The 24,694-nt window shown below is 38.4% G+C and overlaps 1 protein-coding gene across 6 annotated transcripts in view; it reads left to right on the forward strand.

Moving 5' to 3' along the window:
* The window catches only part of LOC114085504 (broad substrate specificity ATP-binding cassette transporter ABCG2-like), a 68,413-nt gene that overhangs the window by 25,563 nt on the left and 18,156 nt on the right, over nt 1-24,694 (forward strand). For 5 of the 6 annotated variants that reach the window (XM_027926672.3, XM_027926670.2, XM_027926671.2 and 2 more), the window contains exons 2-9: nt 3,722-3,943; nt 10,010-10,069; nt 10,726-10,840; nt 11,413-11,565; nt 13,600-13,748; nt 19,548-19,699; nt 20,959-21,063; nt 21,634-21,878. In XM_027926672.3, the coding sequence (XP_027782473.2) occupies nt 3,741-3,943; nt 10,010-10,069; nt 10,726-10,840; nt 11,413-11,565; nt 13,600-13,748; nt 19,548-19,699; nt 20,959-21,063; nt 21,634-21,878 (1,182 nt within the window). In that variant the 5' untranslated portion in view covers nt 3,722-3,740. Of the gene's footprint in view, nt 1-3,721; nt 3,944-7,242; nt 7,323-10,009; nt 10,070-10,725; nt 10,841-11,412; nt 11,566-13,599; nt 13,749-19,547; nt 19,700-20,958; nt 21,064-21,633; nt 21,879-24,694 lie in introns of those variants that run through there. The other variant, XM_071614556.1, reaches the window with a different exon arrangement.

The raw sequence follows: 24,694 nt of genomic DNA on the forward strand, positions 1-24,694 counted from the left end.
GAGATTACTTTTTTTTTTCCTCCTCAGATTAACTATGACATGCCTCTGTGTTTCTTGTCACTACAGGTTGTTAAATCTGTAGCTTAGTACTCTCAGTTTTGGAAAATACTTGGCCAGTGTATCTGTAAATATTGTTCCTGCCCCGTTTTTCCTCCTGTTCTTAGTTTCTGGACCCTTTCACCCTGTCCCATGTTTCTTAGGCTCTTTTATATAGTTCTATTCCTTTTCAATCAGGAGCTTTTCTCCCACTTTTTTCATTTACTTGTTCGTTCATTCCTTCCCTTCTTCCTTTCTTGTGCCAGGTTTTGAATTTATGCCTTGAGCTTGTGTTTGACCACTGAGCTATAATCCCAGTCCCCTTATTTTTCTTATAAGTGACAGGGTCTGGCCATGTTGCCCAGACTACCCAGGCTAGCCTGGAACTCAGTCATAGTGCCTGAACCTCTGGTTTAGCTGGGACTGTAGGGGCCCCCTTGTCCATAGCTTAAATTTTTAGTTTTGATTTTTTTTAAAGAGACTGGTTCTTCTGTGATAATCTAATTTTTCATTATATTCTTGAACATATTAATCAGTGGTTTTAATCCAGTTTGGATTATCTGTGGTCTGCATCTATGTTCTTGTTTTGGGAATTTTAAGTTCTGTTTTTGGGCATACTTGTTATGTTTTTTTTTTAAAATTGAAAAAATAATTGAGAGTGGATTTAACTTTCTTCTAGCAAAGTCTGAGCAGAGCACATTGATTGAGCCAAGGCTGGTTTCTTTTTAGTTTGTCCATATTCACAGGCTATAACACTTCTGATATCTCAGAATCTGGGGTTTCCAGGGCTCCTTATGTTTTCTGACACAAAACTCCAATTGTATCTCTCAGCTGAGATATTTGCTCAGATATATTAGGGGCTTTAGGAAGATACCTCTAGCAGTTTCTCTGCCTGGTTGTCCTGAGTGTTGTCCCATGAGTGTGTAGTCTGCACATGCCCATACCTGGAGAGGTGTCACGATCAGCAAAGGTGTGACTTATGCAGTCCAGCGGAAGAAATAAAGAATGTCCATGTGCTTCTGCCCTTTTCAATGCTGTATTCACTCAAATCCTCAATACAATTTCACTCTAGAGGTTCTTAATAAAAAAAAATGACAATCCTTAATGCTAGACACTGCAATAGACATAACCAATTCACAGCAAACAATTCTAGATTAATTCTAAACACTGCAAACACTCTTAATCATGACAGGCTCATGAAAGACATTCCCTCTGCATGTTAAGCTCAAGTGCCAGAACTAAGTCCAGCAAATGCACACTCGCTCAGACAATGGTGATCAGGTCAGGAACTGAGGCAGGTTTCCTGGGGTGGACCTGACAGCTGATTGAGGAGAGGGTCATACAGAGATACTGCATTTCTCACCCGGGTCAAGATGTAGCTGTAGAATCCCCCCAAAAACCAAATGCTGAATGTTTTCTCTGATATAAGGTGGCTTACTCATAGTGGGGTAAGGATGGGGAGCATGGGAGGAATAGAGGGGGCAGGAGATTAGCAAGGATGGTGGAATGTGATGGACATTATTATCCAAAGTACATGTATGAAGACACAAATTGGGTGTCAACATACTTTATATACAGAGATATGAAAAATTGTGGTATATATGTGTAAGAAGAATTGTAATGCATTCCATTGTCATTTAATTATTTTTTAAAAAATCAATTAAAAAAAGTATTTGTCCAAGTACAACTAAAAACCAAAATATTAAAAAAAAAAAAAGAAAGAAACTAGAACCAAAGGGTGTGTCACAGTGAGAACAGTTTCTATTCCATTTGAGAGCAGTGAGGAAGATGCAGAGGATCCGGCAAATGATGAGAAGAGTTGGGATGTCAGTCCAGGTCCTCATCAGGCTCTCCAGCGTGAGGGCATCATTGTCGGCTGACTGAATGTTATTCATTTGCCCCATTATTTATAGTAAAATTTGGGGGCTTCTGACTACATTAGCTACTGGATTTCTCAGTGACGTCATCCGCCCTGAGGTTAAATCATCTGGTCTGGTGGTCTCCACCCTGATTTTTTGCCTCTCACCCTTATTGGGATGAGGGTAACACTCTGAGTTTGTCAAGGTGGGGAGAAGTGACTTGTTTATGTCAGGGCTGTGCCTGATGACCCTTTTGGAAGGCTCTGTAGGTGTTCCTGGTGAGGCTATAGGTTTCAAAGTGGAGTTTTAAAATGGAGTTGCTTAGGCTAAGGCCTAAGGCCATCCTTACAAGAGGGAAGGTTATAGGGTGCTGGGACTGCCTAGTGCTGTTCTCTCCTTGCTAGGACTTTGGTTTCTCAAGTCCTGGTTGGTTTGTTTGCTCTCATTAGAAAACTCTTCACATAGCCACTTCTTATATTTTGTCCATTTTTATGTTTGTTCCCAGGAGGATGACTAGTTTGGAGCAGCTAGTTCACCATAGGCAGAGAGAAAGTTCTTAATGGATGCTTTTGGCTCTTAAATAGGAAAACTAGGTTTATTGCAGTTAGCATTTCAAACCTATTTTGCAAGCTCAGTTCAACATAATGTAAATCTTTTTCAGGGGCCTTTTATAAGTTGTTTAATAAAACATTTTAAGCTTCATTTGTAAACTTAGTATTCAGTTTTTGCTTTAAAATCTTGAGTTGCTTAAGTACTAGTATAATTTGCTTTAATTATTTTCATTCTTATGGCTTCTTAGAATTTAAATATGTTTGCCAACTAAGGAAATGATTAAGTCATTGCAAACAATTTTGGGGTCTACCTTCTGTGTTAGTCAGCTTTCCATTGCTGTGATAAAAGGCTGAGAAAATCAACTTAAAGAAGGAAAGGTTTATTTTGGCTCATGGCCAGCTGGCTCCATTGCTTTTAGGCCTGTTGTAAGGTAGAAACATCATGGTAGAAGGGAATGGAGGAGAAAATCTGTTCACCCCAAGGCAAACCAGAAGCAGGGAGAGAAAGTAAGGGAGGGACCAGTGATAAGATATATCCTCCGAAGCACAGCCTTAGTTCATGGCCTTTGGGGACATTTACTACCCAAATCATAATAGCTTCTTAGCTAATTATGTATAGCAACCAGAGATGTAAAGTCTGGGACTTTAATTAAGAGAAGTTTTTCCTGTCCCTGACTGGTTGGCTAAACCCCTTTTGGTCAAAACAGTATAATAATCTCTAAAAATTAAAGAAAAAAAGGGGGGGATATGCAAACGATCATGTCTCTGACCTTTGGTTGCATTATGGTATGCATTTCCACCTTTACCTGTGTTTTTCCTGCTTTATAAATATTGAGTAATTTTCATACTACTAACCCTTTACTTATTAGGAATTTATTTAACATTGAATTGGAGTGCAGCTAGCTGTACGAAGTGTGTCTTCCCTCATTGTAGGTTCTAAGGTTGTTCTTATCACAGTGTCATGGGCCATTCATTGAAAAGGAATCTACTCACTGGAGCACAGTTTTAAAACAGCTTGTTTTGATTGTTAACTTAATTTTTTTTTTTTTTTTTTTTTAATTTTTTATTGTGGGTTGTTCAAAACATTACAAATTTCTTGACATATCATATTCCACACTTTGATTCAAGTGGGTTATGAACTCCCACCTTCACCCCATACACAGATTGCAGAATCACATCAGTTACACATCCATTGATTTTTAATTGTTTTGTTATCTAATATTTACCATCTCCTTTATGTGGACAGTCAACTTACTACTGCATTTTTCTCTACAGAAAATCAGAAACTTTCCAGATGACTTCCAGTAATGACCAGATTTGGATCTCAATGTTACAAAGGAAACCCAGTGACCTGCCTTGGATGACCTCCAGTGACATGCAGACATTTTCTGAAGGGCCTGTGTTGAGTTTTCATAACATCTGCTATCGAGTAAAAGTGAAGAGTGGCTTTCTCCTTGGTCGGAAAACAGTTGAGAAAGAAATACTATCCAATGTCAAGTATGTGCTTGAAATTTTTAAAAGACCATTTTATTGGCCTACAATGAACTTCACAGGTTTGCCTATTACCAGTAAGCTACTGTGAGCCTTTGCATTCAAGTCTTTGTACATGTTGATACATGCTTTCATTCCTTTTGACTAAACTAGGACTGAAATGATTAAATCACTTATTAAGTATATGTTTAACTTTGAAAGGAACTGATGGAATTTGTAAAAATGGTTGTATCATGTTTTGAGAGATTGAGCAGTTTTTGTGTCATTTAGTTTTTTAAGTGTGGAGAGAAGGATCATGTCTATAGAATCCACTATCAGGTTTCTCTGTGAGTTTGCAAATGTTAGTCTTTATGTGTTTTTCTTTTCTAGAGAATAGAGCTTATATTTTTCCCCTGTGGGGACAGGAAGTGAATTTGGGTTTGCCCAGACAGCATGCCCTATGTGTCGTGTTTTTTTTTTTTTCTTTCTTTCTTTTGGTAAATTATTACTGATAGAACAAGCAAGTAACTTTTTTTCTGACTCTCCAAGGAAAGGAGTTGGGGAAGTAGTTATAAAAGGGTTATTTGACCCAGTGTGGTTGTGGATCCATATAAAGTCAGATGTGTTTTCAATCTTGGTGTCTTATATGCTATATCACTGCAGTCTTTCATGTTAGTTGCCTCCAACTTCCTTCAGAGGACAAGGAAATGACAAGTTGGGTACATATGTTTGTACGTGGGTGAAAGAGAAATGATCAAGATCTGAATTGACTGGGCTGAGGCCAAGAGCACCGTGCAGAACTGGAACTCTCCATGCTGCAATCTGCTGTTGTGCCTTCTTATCTCTTTCTTGTATTGGTTTGAAATCCTGACCAGAATAAGGAGAAGAATGGTAGATGCAAAGCTATCATCTTTTACTTCATGACTCACTAGAATTGTCTTGAGAAGTTGACACACATTTTGTGAAACATAATCAAGTACATATTGGTCCCTTCAGATTTTGCGCTAAAAGAGGTAGAATTGGAATATGTGCAGGTTTGAATAGATGTAAAGTGCATCCTGTGCGAGGGTGCATTAACTTTGCATATCTTCTCAAGCTAGTGGACTAGTAACTCACTACATTAAATGTCTCTTCTGCTCAAGGCTTCTCAATGTGTGTATTTCTGACTGAATAGTGTGAAAGAGAAGGTCATTGTCTTATGTTTTCCTAGGCTCATAAAAGTGCAATCAAATATTATGATTCTTTGAATTTTTATAGTTAAAAGAACAATAAGGATTGATATGCATGCTACTTATATTTATGATTTAGTTATGCCTGAGACTTTGGGATGGGAGAAGTGTTGCTCTCATTATCTTTTTTTTATTAATATTTGATAGCATCATCTGAACTCAAAATGGTAACTTTATTTCCCAAACTGTGAAGAATCTTGATTTTATTTAGTTTTTTCCCCCTTCCTTTTGTAAGAAGAAAATAAACAAAATTTTGTTCATGAGAATTCCAAAGATTTTCTTATTTTATGAAAATCCTTTATCTTATGTGCCGTTTATTTCCATAATGAGCACTTGAGCTTTCTCTCACCAGTGCTGAAAATCTATGGAAAAAAATATTAATTTCAGCAGATGTTGATATTCTATATTCATAAAGGAGATTCATTATATTCTTTGGGAAACTTAAAAATTAATAATTAAAAATTGAAATAATTTTGAACATGAACCTGCATGCACATAACCCTTTTACCAGAGTCCTTGACTATCCATACTGTACTATGTTTGCTCCTATTACTGTGTCTTTTTTGTATACATTGTCATAACTGGTTTTGGGGAATCATTTGAGAGCAGGCTGCCCACATGATGCTCTTTTATCCCTAGCTCCTCCTTCAGCATTACTTTCCAAAAAGTTGGTCTCTCACTTGTGTTTATCACTTAGTTTGGCAGCAGCCGAGAGGGGACATGTAGCTTCAGAAAGAAGGCAGGCAAGATCCTGAAGGCTGCCTGTCCCTGTGCTCCTCATATATGTGACTGACCACCTTATCATGCCTCTTCAGACTCATCCAGCCTGCTACTTTCTAGCTGTAACCCATTCCAGGTGATGTTAAATTGATCACCTTGTTGCGTTTCTGTCTGCCAAACTTCACCATAATGCTACCGTTTTCCTCTTTGTGCCTGATTATTATGAGGGTAGATGCTTTGACATTATTCAGCATCTTTTTATTCGTTAAACATACAAGCATCAGCTCCACTGATAACTCCTGTTTGATCAGCAGCCACTGTGATAGATGCCAAAGGGTGATTTTCCATTTTATCTTCTAATAGTTTGCATTCTAGGAAATAGCTTTATTCATGGTCTCTTCTTTCATTTACTGTATTGACTCATGGATTTCTATTTCTTTCAGTAGTATTCAGTAGTTATTGTTATACATGTTGATACTTCTAGTATTCCTTATTTGGTCAGTGGAACACCTTTCAAAATGAGTTCTTTTTGTCTCTCATTCTTTTAACTCATTTCCTAATTGTTTGAGGACTTCCTTGGCACAGTTTAGAAGTTTCAGATTCTAATGGGCATTTTGATGCTGGTCTGTAATCCCAGTCACTTAGGAGACAGAGGCAGGAGGATCACAAGTTTGGGGCCAGCTTGGCAACTTAGCTGTCTAAAAAGGGTTGGGGATGTAGTTTTGTGGTAGCATGCTTGTCTAGCATGTACAAGACGCTGGGTTCAATTCTTAGTACCCCATTTACTTCAAATAAAGAAGTTTCTGACTCACTGTGTGGTTATCCTGCTAGTACTGGAGTCAGCTGATGTTTATTCTTGTGGAGGATGTTTATTGCAAACCAACATCTGGGTGTTTTAGAGTGTTCATTGCTATTACACATCATTGTCCCCAGGCCTTCTCAATGAACATGGCTAGGGAATATATATATGTACATACACACATGCATGTGCATGCTCATGAATCTCTATTTTTGTTCAAGAGAAACAACAACAACAACTGCCTCTGTGTGCAGATGCATATGGATCTCATAGGAGGAGTGAGAGGAGCAGTGGGTGGCAGGCAGCTGTACCTGCAGCACCCTGAGAGTTGTCCATATCTACTTTTATAGCTTTCTATGTAGATTAAGGCTCATGACTTCTCATGAATGCAGCAATGACAATTCAATACTTTGGATTCTTTCTATAATTCCATATTTGTCAAATCTTCTCAAAAAAGTAAAAAACTGGCTGTTGTTATTTTTGTTATTCTTACTGATTTGCTAAGTCATTTTTAAAAATTCCCTAATATAAGCACCTTCCCAGCCTCCGCTTCTCTTTTCCTCTCAACCTCTTTGCAGCCTGTGTTCCTGGGTGCTGGTGGTTGCTGTCTGCCACCCAGATCTTTCATCATCTTCCTACTAAGAAAGGAAGGGGAAAGGTAAGTCTAATAGGATGACTGATACATTATGTGAACATAAATTCACAAGTGAGAATGTAACTAAGTTTCCTTTCCGGTCAGTACATACCTATTTTTGGTAAGCTATTTCCTACTTCTTTTTTAATTCATTGAATTTTTTTTTTTTTAATTTTTGTGGTACTGGGGATTGAACTCAGGGCCTTGCAGATGCTGGCGAGTGCTCTCTACCACTGAGCTACATTCCCCAGCCTTTTTTTTTGATTTGCTTTTGGTACAGGTATTCCGTTATGTTGCCTGTGCTGGCCTCAAATGTGATCCTCCTGCTTCAGCCTCCCAGAGAACTGGGATTACAGGTGTACACTGTCAAAGCTGGCTTGAATTTATTTTTTAACTCATACATAAAAATGTAAAACTTGCACATCTTAATTGGGTTATTTCCTACATCTTGAGTTGGGTGGTTTTTTTTTTTTTTTAAATATATGTAAGAAGATTTTGGTGTCTTCAGAGTAATTTCCATTTACAAAAATGAAGTCATTCATTTATTCAACAAATGTGGGTAAATGGCTACTGATATAGACAACTCCTCTGTTCTCATAAGTATTATAGACTTATTAATGGATATGGGCAATAAGAAATAGCTTTTGAGGGATGATAAATGGGTGAGGAAACCAAAAAATTTTGGAACATGTAGCAGAACAGGAGTCAGCAAACCTTTTCTACAAAGGGATAAATTGTAATTATTCTCTCTCTCTCTCTCTCTCTCTCCCTCATGTTACTGGGGACTGAATCTTGGGCCACTCTACCACTGAGTTACATCCCTAACTCTTTATTACTTTATATTTTGAGGCCAGGTCTCACTAAATTGCTTGAATTTCACTAAGTTTCCGAGGTTGGCCTTGAACTTGCCATCATCCTGCCTCAGCCTCCAGAGTTGCTGGGACTGCAGATGTGCGTGGCAATTTTATTTTCAACTTTCTGGGTCATATTTCAGTAGCAGATACTAGGTAGCTGGTAACAGAAAAGGTGCATCGAGCACTATAGATAGATATACCTTACAGTTTACCCAATCACTGGTATGTTTTTTCCCTTGGGAAGTGAAAAGACACAAAACAATAAGTGATGTCTTGTGTTCTGGCTTGTTCGAGCTTTATGGGGTTCTCACTGTCTTTAACGTTTTAGGGAGAGGTATCTCAGTTAATGAGCAAAGCAAAAAGTACATTTCACTTCAGCACCCACTGGCCACAGTGCATTTGTGACAGTTCAAGTGGTGAGTGCTGAGGTTCTCTTGGATATAAGCACTGTGGGGTAACTACATTGGGAAATTCATCACTGATGACAGTTGTGAAATCATAGCATTGACCTCTGTGGGAATCATTACCTGAGAACGCAGCTGTCAACTTGGAACTCTCACTGTTACTATTTTTCTCTGTTGAATACATCTTGACCTACTTACACATTCTCAGTGGGCTAGGCCAGGCTCTGTTTTCTCATACCTGTGCAACCCATGGTGGCTCTGCTGTATTTTTTCCCCCATTCCTACTCTATCTGAATATATACTACCCCGACTCATCCATTTTGTTTGAAACATACTGTTCTGGGACTGGACATGTTTAAAGATATCCCCTACTGGAGCAATGGCTCCAAATTCTAAATTGAGCATTTTCCAGTTGTTCATGCTGTGTGTTTCCTTTTCTAATCCATAAAACATTTTTGAAAATATTTTTTGTTGTCAATGGACCTTTATTTTATTTATTTATATATGGTGCTGAGAATCAAACCCAGTGCCTCACACATGCTAGGCAAGTGCTCTGCCATTGAGCCACCACCCCAGCCCCAGTAAAACATTTTTCTCGAGTTTTAATTGCTTGTCATGCTTTGTTATCTTCTGGAGTGCTTCATGCTAGCCTTTGGGTTTCTATCTAAGATACAGTGTTTTTTGGTCTGGTTAGATTTTAGTAATGAGACCACTGCTATTGATATTCTACGAATTAGTCATTAATTTATTGTGTAAAACTTGACTACATTGCAATTGAGGCTATTGAAGAATATTGGTGTTCAAACATTTCTCAGAAGCTGTTATGTACTTTACAGAGTATTAAGAGGAGTAAGTGGGGGGCTGGGGTTGTGGCTCAGTGGTAGAGTGCTTGCCTTGTACATGTGAGGCACTGGGTTTGATCCTCAGAACCACACAAAAAATAAATAAACAAAATACAGTTATTAAAAAAAAAGAATGAAAACCATGTCTTCATTAAAAAAAAAAAAAAAAAAGAGGAGTAAGTGGAACCGTGAGGCTTCAAGAGAATCTATTAGTTATTTCAAGAAACTTTTGTTGTTATTGTTGTTGGGGGTGCAACCCAGGGCTCCTGTGTGCTAAGCATTGGGTCTACTGTTGAGCTGTATCCTCAGGCTAATTTGAAGAAACTTTGATCATCAGATGTGCCACTTTCCAAAAGGAATAAGTGGTTTAGAAAACAAATGAAAGGAGATGAGAGGTGCCTGAGTCAGCTTTCTTATAGCTCTTGACTAGTGATTGACACCTTTTGTATACTAGACTTTTATTAATCGATAGTTATTTTTTTCCACTTTGACTTAGTTCTTGTTTTCTGTCTGCAATTTCATCAACCTTCCTTGAGTGTATTCGATGCAGACCTCAACTGAACTTTGTTTAAAGTGTAACGATATATTGATGTATGTTTTTGTGTTTCCAGTGGGATCATGAAACCTGGCCTCAATGCCATCATGGGACCCAGAGGTGGAGGCAAATCCTCGTGAGTATAATAAAGTATAAGCAAGTCTTTTCTGCACCGTTTCAGTGTGCTTTAAAAATCAGTTTATGGAGCAGATGTTGATTGAGACTTTGTGCATGTCCAGTCTAAGTGCTGGGGATTATATGTGGTCAGGCTACCTTGTGGCTTTATTCCAAGTAACAGGAAGTGTTATTGGGTCAACTTTATAAACACAGTATGATAATGTAATTGATATTCTATTGTTGGTCATATTATGAGCTAATGAGGAAGAAAAGAAAGGGATGATATGAAAGCAGGGAGATGGAGCTGAAGGTATAATTGAAGACATAAGTCTTAGAGAAAGTGTATTGCCTGGGTTGGATTCTCCAAGATCTGTCAGTCACAAGGGTCATTTGGAAGATATGTGCTGGATAAGCCAAGTTTGCCTTGATTTTATATTTTCTGGTTTTCTTGCAACTTATAATGAAAGGTAAGGTGAAAATTTAAATATATTCATATGTGTTGTATATATATATGTGTGTGTGTGTGCGCACATATATGTATATGCAAAATTTTAGATGAACTATAGACTTTGTGACTAGTTCATTGTCCAACTTGCAGAACATTTTAATTCAGAATAGCTGAGAGGTATGGCCTGTGTACAGGGAGAAAAAGACCCATAAAATGTCCTTTTATAGGTTGTTGGATGTCTTAGCCGCAAGGAAGGATCCACATGGATTATCTGGAGAAGTTTTGATAAATGGATCCCTTCGACCAGCCAGTTTCCCATGTCATTCAGGTTATGTGGCACAAGTAAGTGGGAAATTCAGATTTCCCCTATTTCTGTATGGACAAGAATCTTGGCTTGTAGTTTACCATGCTTCCAATTGAATATAGGACATGATCCAGGAACCACTTTTCTTTACACCAGCTTTTCATAATCTCCCATAAGATTGAGGGTGGAATTAAATGAAAAGACTGAGAGGACCTGGAATATGACCCCTGTAGGGTGCTGGTGTTGATTCTAGCTGTGGTATTATTTCCAAAATTGTCTACTCTTCTCCTTTTTTGCCCTTCCTGCAACTTTCTCCTTCCCCCCAGAAGATGCATTTGTTAAATCCTCATACAAAACAATTTGGAGGTATCTGGATATAGTGAGTATACCTACTCTTGCTCCATCTGGGTGTGCAGATAGGGATGAAATGCCTCCTTTAGGCTCTGCAGTTGTCTGTAGGTGGAAGCTCTGCAATTTGTGGAGCTGAAAGTTTACCATCAGCTGTAACTTTACCTTGACTTTGTTATTTTCATGGACTAAGTTACTTTTGCTGGAGGGATAGTCTTAGAAAAGACTCAGTATGTCTCATTAAAATACTGTTTGCCTTCAGGATGGTGTTGGGATGGGCACCCTGACAGTGAGAGAAAATTTACAGTTCGCAGCGGCTCTTCGGCTTCCAACAACTATGACAAATCACGAAAAAAATGAGAGGATCAACAAACTCATTCAAGATTTAGGTCTGAGTAAAGTGACCAATTTTAAGGTAAAATGACAAAGCCTGATAGAATCAGCCAGCAAAGAGGACCTCCCTATGTGGACAATGTGACCTTAAGCAGAAGTTTCCTAAGGTCTGTGAGGTCAAAAGTGGCTGCTTTCCGTAATGATGAGAAAAGTCAAGTTACATAATATGAAGGTGGAAATGAAGCTGGAGAAGCAATCTTAATGATGGTTGAATCCCAGGAATGCGCCATGCTCCTCACACGGCCTTTTCCATGTGGTCTTCTCACCCTTGTTGTTAATTCAGGGCTCTTTGACGTCTTTCCGCTAACTTTTCTTCTTCCTTTTTTTTATTATCCATTTAGTAGTTCTTCTCCCTCTTCCTCTCGGGTGACTTTGTTCTTATGCTTTTTTTTTTTTTTTTTATGGTGTATTTCTGGAATTGATAAGTGATAGGAATCCAAGGATTCTAGTTCTGTGGAGTTCATTTTTGGGGTAATTTGGCTTTGAAAATTATATTTGGTCACATTAGGATTTAGTTATAATTTGTGTAGTGACCAAGTTATTTTTCTATAGTCTTTTTTTTTTCCTTTGGCACTCCCTGTTATCACCTCTCCTTTGAGGCAATGAAGAATTAAGGGGCTGTACTCTCTGCTGCTTCCCCTGGTACCTGTTGATAGTATTTTATGTGAAGTGTACTTTGTTTGGAAGAAGAATCCTGGGATGCCACCATTTAGCACTTATTTTTGTTTTATGAATCATTGAGTTTTCTTTCCTTTGGCTCTTTATTTATTTGATTTTGCCTTCCCAGTAAGGTAGTCTTTTGCTATGTTCTTTAAGCAGGCACTGCTCAAAGTCACTTATTGGGGTTTTCAGGGAAAATATATTAAGGCAGTTATTGACTTGTTATAATTTATTTAATTTAATTGAAATAATTTTATTATGAATTTTTAAAATAACAGAAATGTAGAGAAAATAGACAATGTGATAATGCTATGATTGTCAGATCATATGGTAGTATACTTACTCATACTATTCACCTTGGTTTATCAGTTGTAAATACCACCTGCCATAATTACTTCAGCAATTTCATGCTGAGTATTTAAAATCATACGATGTTTCTTCCCAGAATACTTATTATACATCTATAAAACGACATTTCCTTACTTTACTACGATACCATTACCAACGAACAAAATAGACTGTATGCTCATATCATCACCTATGTCAAGCCCATATACATTCACCTTGTCTCCAAATATCTTTTGTAGTACCATTAACAGGACCCAGTCATGGGCCTTGGGTTGCATTTGATTATTATCCCTTTGGAGACTCTGAATTTCAGAATTGTTTTCTACTTCCTGTCTCCCCGAAACCTTCCTACTTCCCTCATCACACAAAATTATATAGACTGGTTGAAGACACTGAGTCAGTGGCCCTGTGGAATATACCACCTTCTAGATTTGTCTCAAAGAATAAATGAGGAATTGTGCAATGAGTTGGGGTGGACATACTGTCAATTTAGAAAGACTTGCAGTGATTGATGTGCTGATGTGCTGTGGTAGAAAGCACACTTTTTTGATTGTGAGTCTATTCTTTGTAAATCTACTTGGAGACTTTTGGAGGTCTCCAAAAGTCCACAGTGTTTGGGACATTGATAAAAGACTAATAATTACTAGAGAGACTTTCCTTGTTCCCCCCCTCTCTTTATTTCTTGTTTTATTGTATGATTCCACTATCAGGGACATTTCGTTTAGTGTTCCAGCTTACTTTGGCTAAACTTAAATATTTGACTTGATAAGAAAAATATGTATGTTTCTTACCATATGCTGGGGACTTAGCCGTTAAAATCACAGCCTTCATATCTGGTCCAGTCATCTAGAAGCTATGTCCTGAGCCTCATTTTACTCATCTGGTAAAAGAGAAACTGTCTCTTCTCTCAGATGTCTATTTATTTGTTACTCAGAATAATGAGGACAACAATATAAAGTGTCTCTAATAGGACTGGCACAGGTTAATCTACCAAATGGCAGTGACTGTGGTTGTTTCTGTAGATAATAACAATAACTTTGTGTTTTAGGCTGGAACCCAGTTTGTATCTAGAGGAGAAAGAAAAAGGACCAGCATAGCAATGGAGCTGATCACTGATCCTCCCATCTTGTTCCTGGATGAGCCCACAGCTGGTTTAGACTCCAGCACAGCAATTGCTATCCTTTTGCTCCTGAAAAGGTAAATGCTATGAGAATATTATTCTTTCATTTATTTTATATTTGGTCATTTCTGTATGCCAGATATTCCTACTGAGTATTTGGAAATGAACAGCAGAATTTCTTCCTTCCTGATTAGAGGGAAACAGCCAATGAACAAAGTAGTGTTATCAAGAATAAAAAAGCAATAGAAGAGGGAGGGACGGCAGTGGTGGAGTGGGGATCTTTTTCAAAGAGCTGGAAGACCACAGCATGTGATGCATGAGCTGGGAGTGAGTGAGTGAGACCTGCGGCAGCTGCAGTGGAGAGTTGTAGCTGGAAGGAGCAGCTTGTGGCCCTGAGGCAGAGCATGTCTAACGCATGTGGAGCACCAGAGAGTTTAGAGGGACAGAACCTGTGACCAGTGTGGGTGGAGGCTGGCTGCTGTACTGCCATAATGATACCACATGCTGGGGATTTAGCAAGAGAAATTCCTTTTTTCAGTTCTGGGGGCTGGCAGTTGAGATCAAACTGTCCACAGGTTGTCTGCTCAGAGGCCTTTCTCATTGGCTTGCAGATGGCCATCTTCTCCCTCTGTGTCTGTGAACTTATCTCTAAAATGGTCCCAGTCAGATGAGGATCCCCTTAATGACCTCATTTAAGGTTAGTGACCTCTTTGATGACTGTGTCTCCAGATGTAGCCACATTCTGAGGTACTGGAGGGTTAGGACGTCAACATATGAATTTTGGGGAGACCACAGCTCAACTCATCCCAGTTAGAATCCATGAGAGTTGGAGTTGGGCTGGTGGCAGGTTGCATAGGTCTCCTGGGCCATTGTAAGAAGCGTGGCTTTTCCTGTCCTTAGAGGAGGTGGGAAGCTTTGTGAGAGTTTTAGAGAAGAGCAGTGGCTGCTGTGGAGAACATTTGGCATTTGGAGAACACTTGGGCAAAGGTGAGTGTGAGGACACTAGAAGGAGCTGCTAAAGTAGGACAGCTTTGATTAGGAAGAGCCTGGTTTCTGGATCTGTTCTGAAAATGGAACCAACAGGATCCGCTCAGAAAGTGGACGTGGAGTGTGAGGATTGAGACAATAACTCCTAAAATTTGGGGCCTGAACAAATGGAAGAAATTAAAGAGATGCTTTTACTTTATCAAGGAAGAGAACATTGGAATTGAACAGTGTTTCATGCCAATATCCAGTTTCTCCAACGTCTCCCTACGCACCACAACTCCTGTTCTTGTGGCAGCAGCCAAACATGCCGTCGTTGACATTCTCTGGAAGGAAGAGGTTTCTCTCCTTTCCCATTTTGTGAAATGGGTAAAACCTGATGTTTTACACTATTTTAATGTTGAAATTAACCCAAATTTGAACAGTGGAAGTCTCTTCAATATGGCTTATGTGTTTTTATAATGTCTCCCTAACCATTCTTCAAGCATTTCTATTCTTCTCTTCTTCTTTCTTCTTTCCACCCCCCATCACCAATACCTTCTCATTCTCCTCTTCCTCCTCCTCCTCTTTCTCCTTTTTCTTTTTCTTTTTCTCATTCTCTTTTTCTTCTCCCCTTCTTCCTTCTTCTTTTAATGGGGATTGAACCTAGAGGTATTTTATTACTGAGCCACATCCCCAGTCCTTTTTATTTTTTTTTGTGTTGAGACAATCTTGCTAAAATGCTTAGGATCTCACTAAATTGCTGAGGCCGTCCTTGAACTTAAAATCCTTCTGCCTCAGCTTCTTGAGTTGCTGGGGTTATAGTCATGGACCACCATGCCCAGCTAAGCATTCCTCTTCTTTGAGGTCATTGTGATGTTTCTGTCTTGTCTTGTACTTTTCTTGTGTCTGCCATTTCTGCTCTTTTTTGTGTATTCGAAAACCAAGGTCTATTTTTAGAAACCAAGGTCTGTTTCTTTACTGTTACTGGTATTGGCATTGCCAATAAACCCTTGTAGGCAAACATCGGAAAACACATGTATGTGTATGTATGTTTATATTTGTATACTATGTAGAAAAAGTACTTCTATATTTTACTTAGAAAAATGTGGAATATAAATATTTTATGTGCATGTGCCTATATGTGTGTACACACATGCACATCTATATTTGAAAAGAAAGAACCCTGTAAAAATACATCTGTCACTGTTGCTGTTTCTGTTAGTGTGTACATATTAAAAATTTCACAATAATATTTGAATTCCAGTCTAAAATCTCCTTGTCATTTTGAGTCTTTGCCATCTTCATATTTATAAGTGATATCAGACAGGAGAGAGTGACTCCCATTTTCTCAATATATTCCTTTATTTACTCAAACAAGTAATTTAATTTTCTAATGCAACCAGACCTCCAATTGCTCTGCTGTTTACTTTGTCCTCCACCCATTTTGTAAACATTTCTGCCTCATTTTCTTTTCATGACAATTGTTTACTTTAGAATTAAAGGGAAACAAAAACATCAAGCTTTGGAATACATTGACTGAAATACAAGTATCTCACGTCTGAAATCTTGAAAAGTTACTCTGACTACTTAACTGAGGTAGATTTATGTTGGCAGTGCTTCAAGGAGTCCTCCATCCATCAAGAAATTACCTTCTAGTTTTGGTTACAGGCTCTCCAACCTCAGGTCATGCTATGAATAATACCAGTGCCTTTCCCCCTGGGTTAAAAGCCCTCAGACTTATTTCACACCCCCAAAGTTCTCCACTCGAGGGATGATCTGTAGTTAATTTGAAGGCTAGAGACAATTATCAGATAGATTAGTTGACAGAAGGGGCAAGGCGCTGCCCTGCTAATGATACCAACCTTGTCCCTTCTCCGATGTCTAATTATTAACAGACAGCCCTGAGTACTAATTGTCATCACTGCCATGCCATACATCCAATACTATTAAGTATTATAATTGTCATACTGGCTATAGACATGATTTTCATCAAAGAGGAAAAAAAATACATCTTGTGTATTTTATCACACTAGTCAATTTTTCACAGTCTAAGAGCTATTTATAATAATTACTGAAATGTATCATATCAAGTAAAACTTAAAGGATTTGTTTTCTAAAAGAAAAAAAAGTCCTATAAGCAGATTATTTATTATCATTAAGAGTTATATCCACTGGTCCTAAGCATATCATGACTCATCCAGTCATTAGGATAAAAGCTGACAGTCATATCCAAGGTAGCAGTTGGCCAACTCCTTCAATCCAAACACCAGTACCCTCTGGGTCCAGGGCTCTGCTAAGATAAATCAAACTCAAAATAGGGGTGTCTGACCAGTAATGAAATATTTGTTCACCTGTCTCAGGGTCCCAAATACTATAGGAATTTGAAGTATTTGTACTAAATGTCTTTTAATCTGTTGGGAGAGGAAAAAACAGAGAAGTGACCATTTATAGATGCTTGACAACAGTATTTTTAGAGTATGTTAAGGACAACTATTACCTTGTTAAATTGGAAACAAATATTTATTCTTAAACCTCTGGTGGATCCGTCAACTACTTATTTCCTTCTAGCATTTAGAGCCCTTCATTCCAAGACAGGAAGTGGCCTCTGCAGACCCCTTTTGGCCCACTTTTTAAGCTTCCAGACACACCACCTTCATGGCTTCCCCTCTCTATCAGTACCTTTCTCTTTGTGCCGCAGTCTGGCTGCAGCAAAATAACCGGGGGTGACGAACAACTTGTGTACATTGATACAGCAGGAGTGGGAGCCGTTTATTGTAGGACAACAGAGGTATTTATACATTCCACACAGCTTATCTTAATTAGCATAAACTAGATACATCAGTCAACCAATAAGAAATCTCCACACTTACTGGCTCGCTGGTGTTACTTCACAAACCACTCCCTCTGGCATTTTGCCAGGCGCCATCTTGACTTGTTTACAGACTCTAACATCTTTGTCTGTGGCCCATGCCCCTGTAAACGAGTTTCTATGCTAGAAGAGGAGAAACAGAAGAGTAGGAGTATGTGTATGGTTTAAACTTTTTAAGATTTCAGTTGCACATGCAAGTGGAGATGCCAAGTCATGGTATGCAGTTCAGGTCCCTTTATGGAACATACCCATGATATTTTTATTATCTATAACTCTGTTAGTAGTATTTGTTAGAGAATGATGAATTTATACCCAATACAGTAACTATTTTCTTTTAATGAGGGGCTGAGATGGAACTCAGGGCCTTGGAAACACCGGGCAAGCACTTCTCCATGGAGCCACACCCCAGCCTTTTGACTGTTTTCTTGTTTTGTAGTGCACAGAGAACTTGCTCCAGCAGAGAGCTCTTCCCAATCCTTCTCAAGCACTACTCTGTACTCAGGCTGCTTAAATATGCAGGTTCTGTTTCTCTAGAAATGAGATAAAGCCCCAGTTTCTGCACAGGAGATTCTAAGAGGAGTACTCATAATGATGCTGCTGGTCCTCAGACACACATTGGGTGTCAGGGCTCTTGGGTAATCCCACTTCCTGCTCTGAGTCCTTTATCAGCTCCCTCTTGCCTAGGAGCAAAGTTCTGGTTTCTGAGTGAGGGATGAGCCTCGGCCTGTTCTGTTCTTTCTGTACTGCCTTTTTTATCTTCCTCATCCAACACCCTCACATTCACTCTCTCTCTCTCTTCTCTCTCTCTCTCTCTCTCTCTCTCTCTCTCACACACACACACACACAAAGCTTAGTCCTGAACATTAAGCTTCTTACTGTACTTTCCCAATGAGATCTTTTTATTTCACACTTAGTTCACCTTGTTCTTACACGAGTGCTTTTCTCTTCTTAGCTCATCACTCCTGTTGGACCTTTCGATATTCTACTTAAATCATCTTTAGACTGGTTATAAGTCTCCCATTTTGATCACAAGGAAACTTAGTTAATTCTATTCTACATTATATTCAGATTATTGGTCTTGTGTCCTGATTCTCTTTGAGGCAGAACACATTTTGCTAGTGTATATTAGGTAGTTTTTAAATGCAATTAAAATTAATTAAAGGGATTTTTCTCATAAAATATTTTACTAAAAAATTTGAACATGGTTTTGGCCTTTTTTTCTCTTCCCATTAGTAATAACTCTCATGAAAAGGTAGTTAAGAACTATTTCTCCCATTGGATTGAACCAGAGATCAAATACAAGCCTTAGTAACTGTGACCTCTTGAAATAAGATTATCTCTAAAGCATTTCATATAGATATAAACATAGTAAGAATTTAGGAATATTAATTATATTATCAGAGCAGAAAAATGAAAACCAACCCTAAAGATATAGAAGACTTAAGCCATCAGTGAGAATTGGGTATACAACCATAGTTTGAATATTTAGTCCATAATTAATTCTCAAATATGGATGCTTTTAAAAAATATGAGCTCCCTGTACCCATTCTCAGAGATTCCACTTCAGTGTATGAGAAAACTTTGTAGGAATCTGCGTTGTCACTAAACATTCTAGTGGATTCACTAGAATGTTGATGCACCATTCTTTAAGAAGCCTTAGAGTGCCTGCACCGGTAATCCCAGTGGCTCAGGAGGCTGAGGCAGGAGGATCGCGGGTTCATTGCCAGCCTCAGCCTCAGTGAGACCCTGTACCAAAAAAAAAAAAAAAATACAAAATAGGGCTGGGGATGTGGTTCAGTTGCTCAGTGCCCCTTAGTTCAATCCCTGGTACCTAAAGAGAAAAAAAAAAAAACAACCTTAGTGTTCTCAATAAATGCATTGAATTTATGTTCCCTAAGTATCAAGTAGAAAATAGGAGATGAAAGGGGGAAGTTCATAATGAAAATTAAGGAAAACTGGGTGACAGCAGAAATAAAATATTTTACTAAGAAGTGCAAGAATCAGATATTTAATGGCTAATAGTTTTCCTTTTTAAACTTAGCATTTCTGAGCGAGGAAGAACAATCATCTTCACCATTCATCAGCCTCGCTATTCCATCTTCAAGCTGTTTGACAGCCTCACCTTATTGGCCTCAGGAAAACTCATGTACCACGGTCCTGCACAGGAGGCTCTGGAGTACTTCCAATCAGCAGGTATGGTTGACCTTTTCATGCACTAGATCCTTCCTTCACAGACTCCTGTGGAGAGCGGAGGTGTCAACAGGAGTGTTACTTGATCTCTGTACAGATGGACCTCAGGTTCCACCACTGCAAAGCATCTTCAGTTTGGTGCTAAATTTTGCTTCATTGTGCAGCACTTGCTTGTTCATATTAGAGTGTGCGTGTGTGAGTGTGTTTCTACTAGGCCTTTGTTCTGCTTCAAAATTATGATGTTCTTTCCCTGAAAGTTCTGTGCTTAACTGGTTGGACCGACAGCCAGTTATTCCATCAATTGAATATTTATGGAAAGGCCCAACATTATCTTCTTCTTGACCATATAGCAGATTGTGGTGTTTTTCAGCTTTCCCTCTGACATGTGATTATGCTCTGCCTTCATGAGGCTCAGGGATATGGTACTTTATTTCTAGTAAGATTAGATTGCAGATTTAGGCCCTGAATGAATTTGAGTGACCTGCAGTCATTAGAGCGGCTGGTTCTAAATCTGACTTTGATGCACCAAAATTTCTGAGATACCTGGATCTTTGTATTTCAGGTTGAATTATGTGATTTTTTTTAATGGCTTATAGATTTGGATATGATTATAGATGTTTCTTTATGGTCCCAAATGAAGTTTAAATATTCACTAGCTATTTTCTTAATTTTTATTTAATGTCTGTCATTTAAAAATGATCAAGTACTCATGACTGTGTGGAATCCAGAGTAGATGAACTTGAGAATCAGACCTCAGGCCAAGTTCAGATGATTGTGCCACAAGAAGTTGAAGTAAGAGCCCAGATGTGCTATGCTGGTCACCTTCTCTTGATAATGGTGCTTTGGAGATTTGTCATCTATGTGGAATTATGGCAGCTTGAGAGGTGATCATTTGGACCTCTGTATTTAAATGGCAAAGAAGCAGTCATTGCCGACATGTGTATTGCCATTACAGAATTTTCCAGGTGAACTTAAGCCCAGTGCACCCAGGCATTTAACACTTTTTTCCTTGGACCTAGCTTTAGATTTATGAAGAAGTCCTGATAAGCACCAGAGCATTTTAATAGTTCTTTGAGTTTCTTGATTTATGATGAGTAAGGACTAATATAAAATGTTCTGAAGAGACAAATTAGGGTAAAAAAGAGCAAGAGGATGAGGGAGAATTTGTTAGATTCTCTTAGCCTCACCTCCATCACCCTCTGGAGGTGATCTACTTTTCTTTCCGAGACCATCAGGTTGGTTTCTTTGGTTTTCTTTCATAGGTTACCAGTGTGAGCCCTACAACAATCCTGCATACTTCTTTCTGGATGTCATTAATAGAGACTCCTCTGCTATAGTGTTAAATAGAAAGGAAGAAGACTGTGAAGGTATGTGAGTCTCAGATTCACATGTTTTTGCCTCACTGATTTGTGCTGGTTCATTAAAAAATTGCTTTTGAATTTACACTAATGTTGTGTTCTGACACCAATCAACAGATAGGCTTCATTGTCCATGAGTGCTGTTTTTTTAATTTAACTTATTAATGTATATTTATATGGTACTGTGAGTTATAAAGTGAGTTTGCATTAAAAAGAAATATGCTTGTAGTTTTTATTACATTAAAAATAAGAAACTTGGCACTTTATGCATCTGCACATAGAAGAAAGCAAGGACTAGATTTTATATTAAGAATTATGGCTGTGGTACGATGTCTATTTTAAGAACAAGAGTCCCAATAGTTAGGACAATGTCAGTTTTCTATATCCATAAGATTATGGCAGAAGTCAGGTCAATTAGCTGTGCTTACTAATGTGTAAAGCAATGACAATCCTTGTGATTTTTCTATATTTAAGCTTTAGAGTTAAGGTGTTATCCAAAAACGAGTCACAGAAAAAACAGGTTAAATCGGCTGTTATCTTTTAATAATGCTTCTTTTCTTTATCTCTTTTATTCCAAAGCCAACAGAGCTGAACAGTTTTCCAAGAGAAAAAAGCCAGTCATAGACACATTAGCTGAATTTTATGCCAACTCCTTCTTCTACAGAAACACAGAAGCTAGATTACAGGAGCTCTCAGATTGTCAGAAGAGGAGCTCAGGCTTTAAGGAGATCACTCATGTCACCTCCTTCTGCCATCAGTTCAGATGGATTCTCTGGCGTGCGTTCAGAAACTATCTAGGTTTCCCCTCGGTCACTATTCCTCAGGTAACCTATCAGATCTTTGTGCTCTTTTATAGTAATGTGGGAACAATTTGGTTCTGATGTAGTCTCCATCAGGATTATGTGTATCTTCTACCCACCATTCCATTTATTTGTCATCTGCACTGCACTTTGGATATAGAAACAGTCAATAGAAAAAGCAAAACATTAGTTTTTACATATGGAAAGCTGTTTTTTGTTGTTTTGTTTGTTTTTGCACAACTGAGGATTGGACCTGTGGGTGTTCGACCACTGAGCTTCCTTTCCAGCCCTTTTTAAAAACTTTTTTATTTCAATACAGAATCTCACTAAGATACCAAGTCTAACGTTGAACTTGTGATCTTCCAGGCTCAACTTCCCTAGTTGCTGGGATTACAGGTGTGCACCACCAGAACTAACAAGGCTATTTACTATCTCATTACTTCTCTAAGCTAACATGAGATACAGTTCCGTTTTTCTTTTGGTTGGCTCTGGGTGTTAATTAATGTTAATTATCATTCTTTAAGGTTTTGTTTTTGTTGTTGTTATTCTTAATCCCTATGTCACACAAAACACTAGTTCTTCCAAACATTGGTCCATCATTTATATATCAGTTTTACTCATTGTTTTGGGGTTACTATTTTTATTATTAGTCACTGAGTCTCTGCTGAGTGCTGAAAGATGTTATGTGGTTTGTTCTAATGAAAGACTGCTGGCTACTTGTGTACTGTAATTTTCATGCATAAGTATTGTCACCTTCCAAATATATTTGAGCATCTACATTTCTTTTGAATTATACTATAAATTTTCCCAAATATTTTGATCCTTGAGATTTGGCATTTCTGTCCAAATGTGAACACTTTTGTGTCCTGTCAGTCAAGGGTCAAGTTTTCTTCTTTGAGAATAGATTTGATGTCATTTGGAGCGTGTTAGGTGTGTTAGATCGATCAACCTGAGTTAACCATTTTCAAACAGTGATGCAATATAGTGAGTTGACTCTTCTTTGTGATTTGGGCTTTACTTTGAATTACTTGCCTATAAATTGGTTTATAAATGTCTTATCCAAAATACATATGCATATATGGTAGTTAGTTGTGGGCAGGCCTGATCAAAGCATAGCTATTTGCAATGTACCTGAATTGTGTGAATTGTGCTTTGTTTTGGTTCTAGGCTTTTTTCGTTGTTTCTGTTGATGCAAAGCCACATCCCCAGCCCTTTTTATTTTTAAAATTTTGAGAAAGGGTCTCACTAAGTTGCTTAGGGCCTCATTAAGTTGCTGAGGCTGGCCTTAAACTTGTGATCCTCCTTCCTCTGCCTCCTGAGTCACTGGGATTACAGGCATGCACCACTATGCCCTGGTCCTGGGTGCAAACAGCAGGCACAGAGCTTCCAGATTGCATGTTAGCTTATTTGCCTCATCAGTGAACTCAGTTCCACAAAAGCAATTCTAGCAATATTCAGAGAATAATAAGGGTAGAAGCTTGTAGCTCCCTGAGATCTGCAGGACAACTATTGTTATGGTTCTTAAACACTGGAGTTTTAGCATAAGAATAGGCAAAACCTGATTGTTCAAGAGCCAGATGGTATATATTTTAGACTTTTCAGGCCAACATGGTCTTTGTCTCAGAGAGTCCACCTTATCATTTTAATGTGAGAGCAGCCATAGCAAATAAACATGGCTGTGTTCTGATAAAACTATATTCATGAACACTGAATATCTAGTAAATTTCATTATCAGAAAAATATTATTCTTTACCTTTTTTTTGGCAACAGTTTAAAAACATAAACACCATTCTAACTTTTGAGTAGAGCAAGAATAGGTGGCTGGCCCTATTATGGCCCCGACGCTTCAGTTTACTGACACTTGGCCTGATGTTTAAAACCTTCTATGTTTTTTTCCTTCTCTAAATTTTGAACATGGAATTGTGAAAATGTTTTCTGACTCTCTGTTGATAATACCTTGTATCTGTTCTTGATATATTCTTTTTAGCTTTGAAGTTTTCAAGATACATAGTAGGATATTTTGTTATCTTCAAACTTATATTTTTATAATTTCCCCAGGAATAATTACAATTGAAATTACTTGAATAAATTATATTATAATGTAACTTTTCATCCCTGTGACCAAAATACCTGACAAGAACAACTTAGAGAAGGAAAAGTTATTGTGGGCTTACAGTTTCAGAGGTTCAGTACATTTTCAGCCAATTCCATTACTTTGGGCCCAAGATGATGCAGCAATCATAGTGGGAGGGCATGGGTGAGGAAAGCTACTCAGCTGTTGGTGGCTGGGAAGTGGGGGGCAGGGGTGGAGTCAGGGACAAGAAATAATCCCAAGGGCATGCCTCCAGTGTCCTATTTCCTCCAGTCACTCTCACCTGCTATAAATTATTAATCCATCAATTTGATCAAGCCACCAATGAAGTCCCAGCTCTTATAAACTAATCATTTTACCTGTCACTATTCCTACATTGAGTAATATATGAGCCTTTGAGAAAACAGCACATATCCAAATTATAACAGTTACCCTTAAGCCTTTGCTAAGTGAGGCATCCTTTTGAGAGTTTTTGTCCTAAAAACAAAAGGGATGTTTGTCAAGTCTCCTTGGGAGCCATTCACACTGACTGAGTAGGTGAAGGTAGGTGAGGCTGGGCAGGGGGCTTGGGGTCGGGGTGGGGGGCTCAGGTGGGACATGTTGACTGTAGGCTTCAGTGGCTGAGGTTGAAGGATAAGCAGTGATGGAGGAGATGAAGGAGGTGGTAATGGAAGCACTTGGGTGCCCCCAGAGAGAGCTGGCTGAGTGCTTTGGTGACAGTGACAATACACTTTCTCATACAAATGGG

Source organism: Marmota flaviventris, chromosome 7 (genome assembly GCF_047511675.1).
Source record: "Marmota flaviventris isolate mMarFla1 chromosome 7, mMarFla1.hap1, whole genome shotgun sequence".
Taxonomy (NCBI): domain Eukaryota; kingdom Metazoa; phylum Chordata; class Mammalia; order Rodentia; family Sciuridae; genus Marmota; species Marmota flaviventris.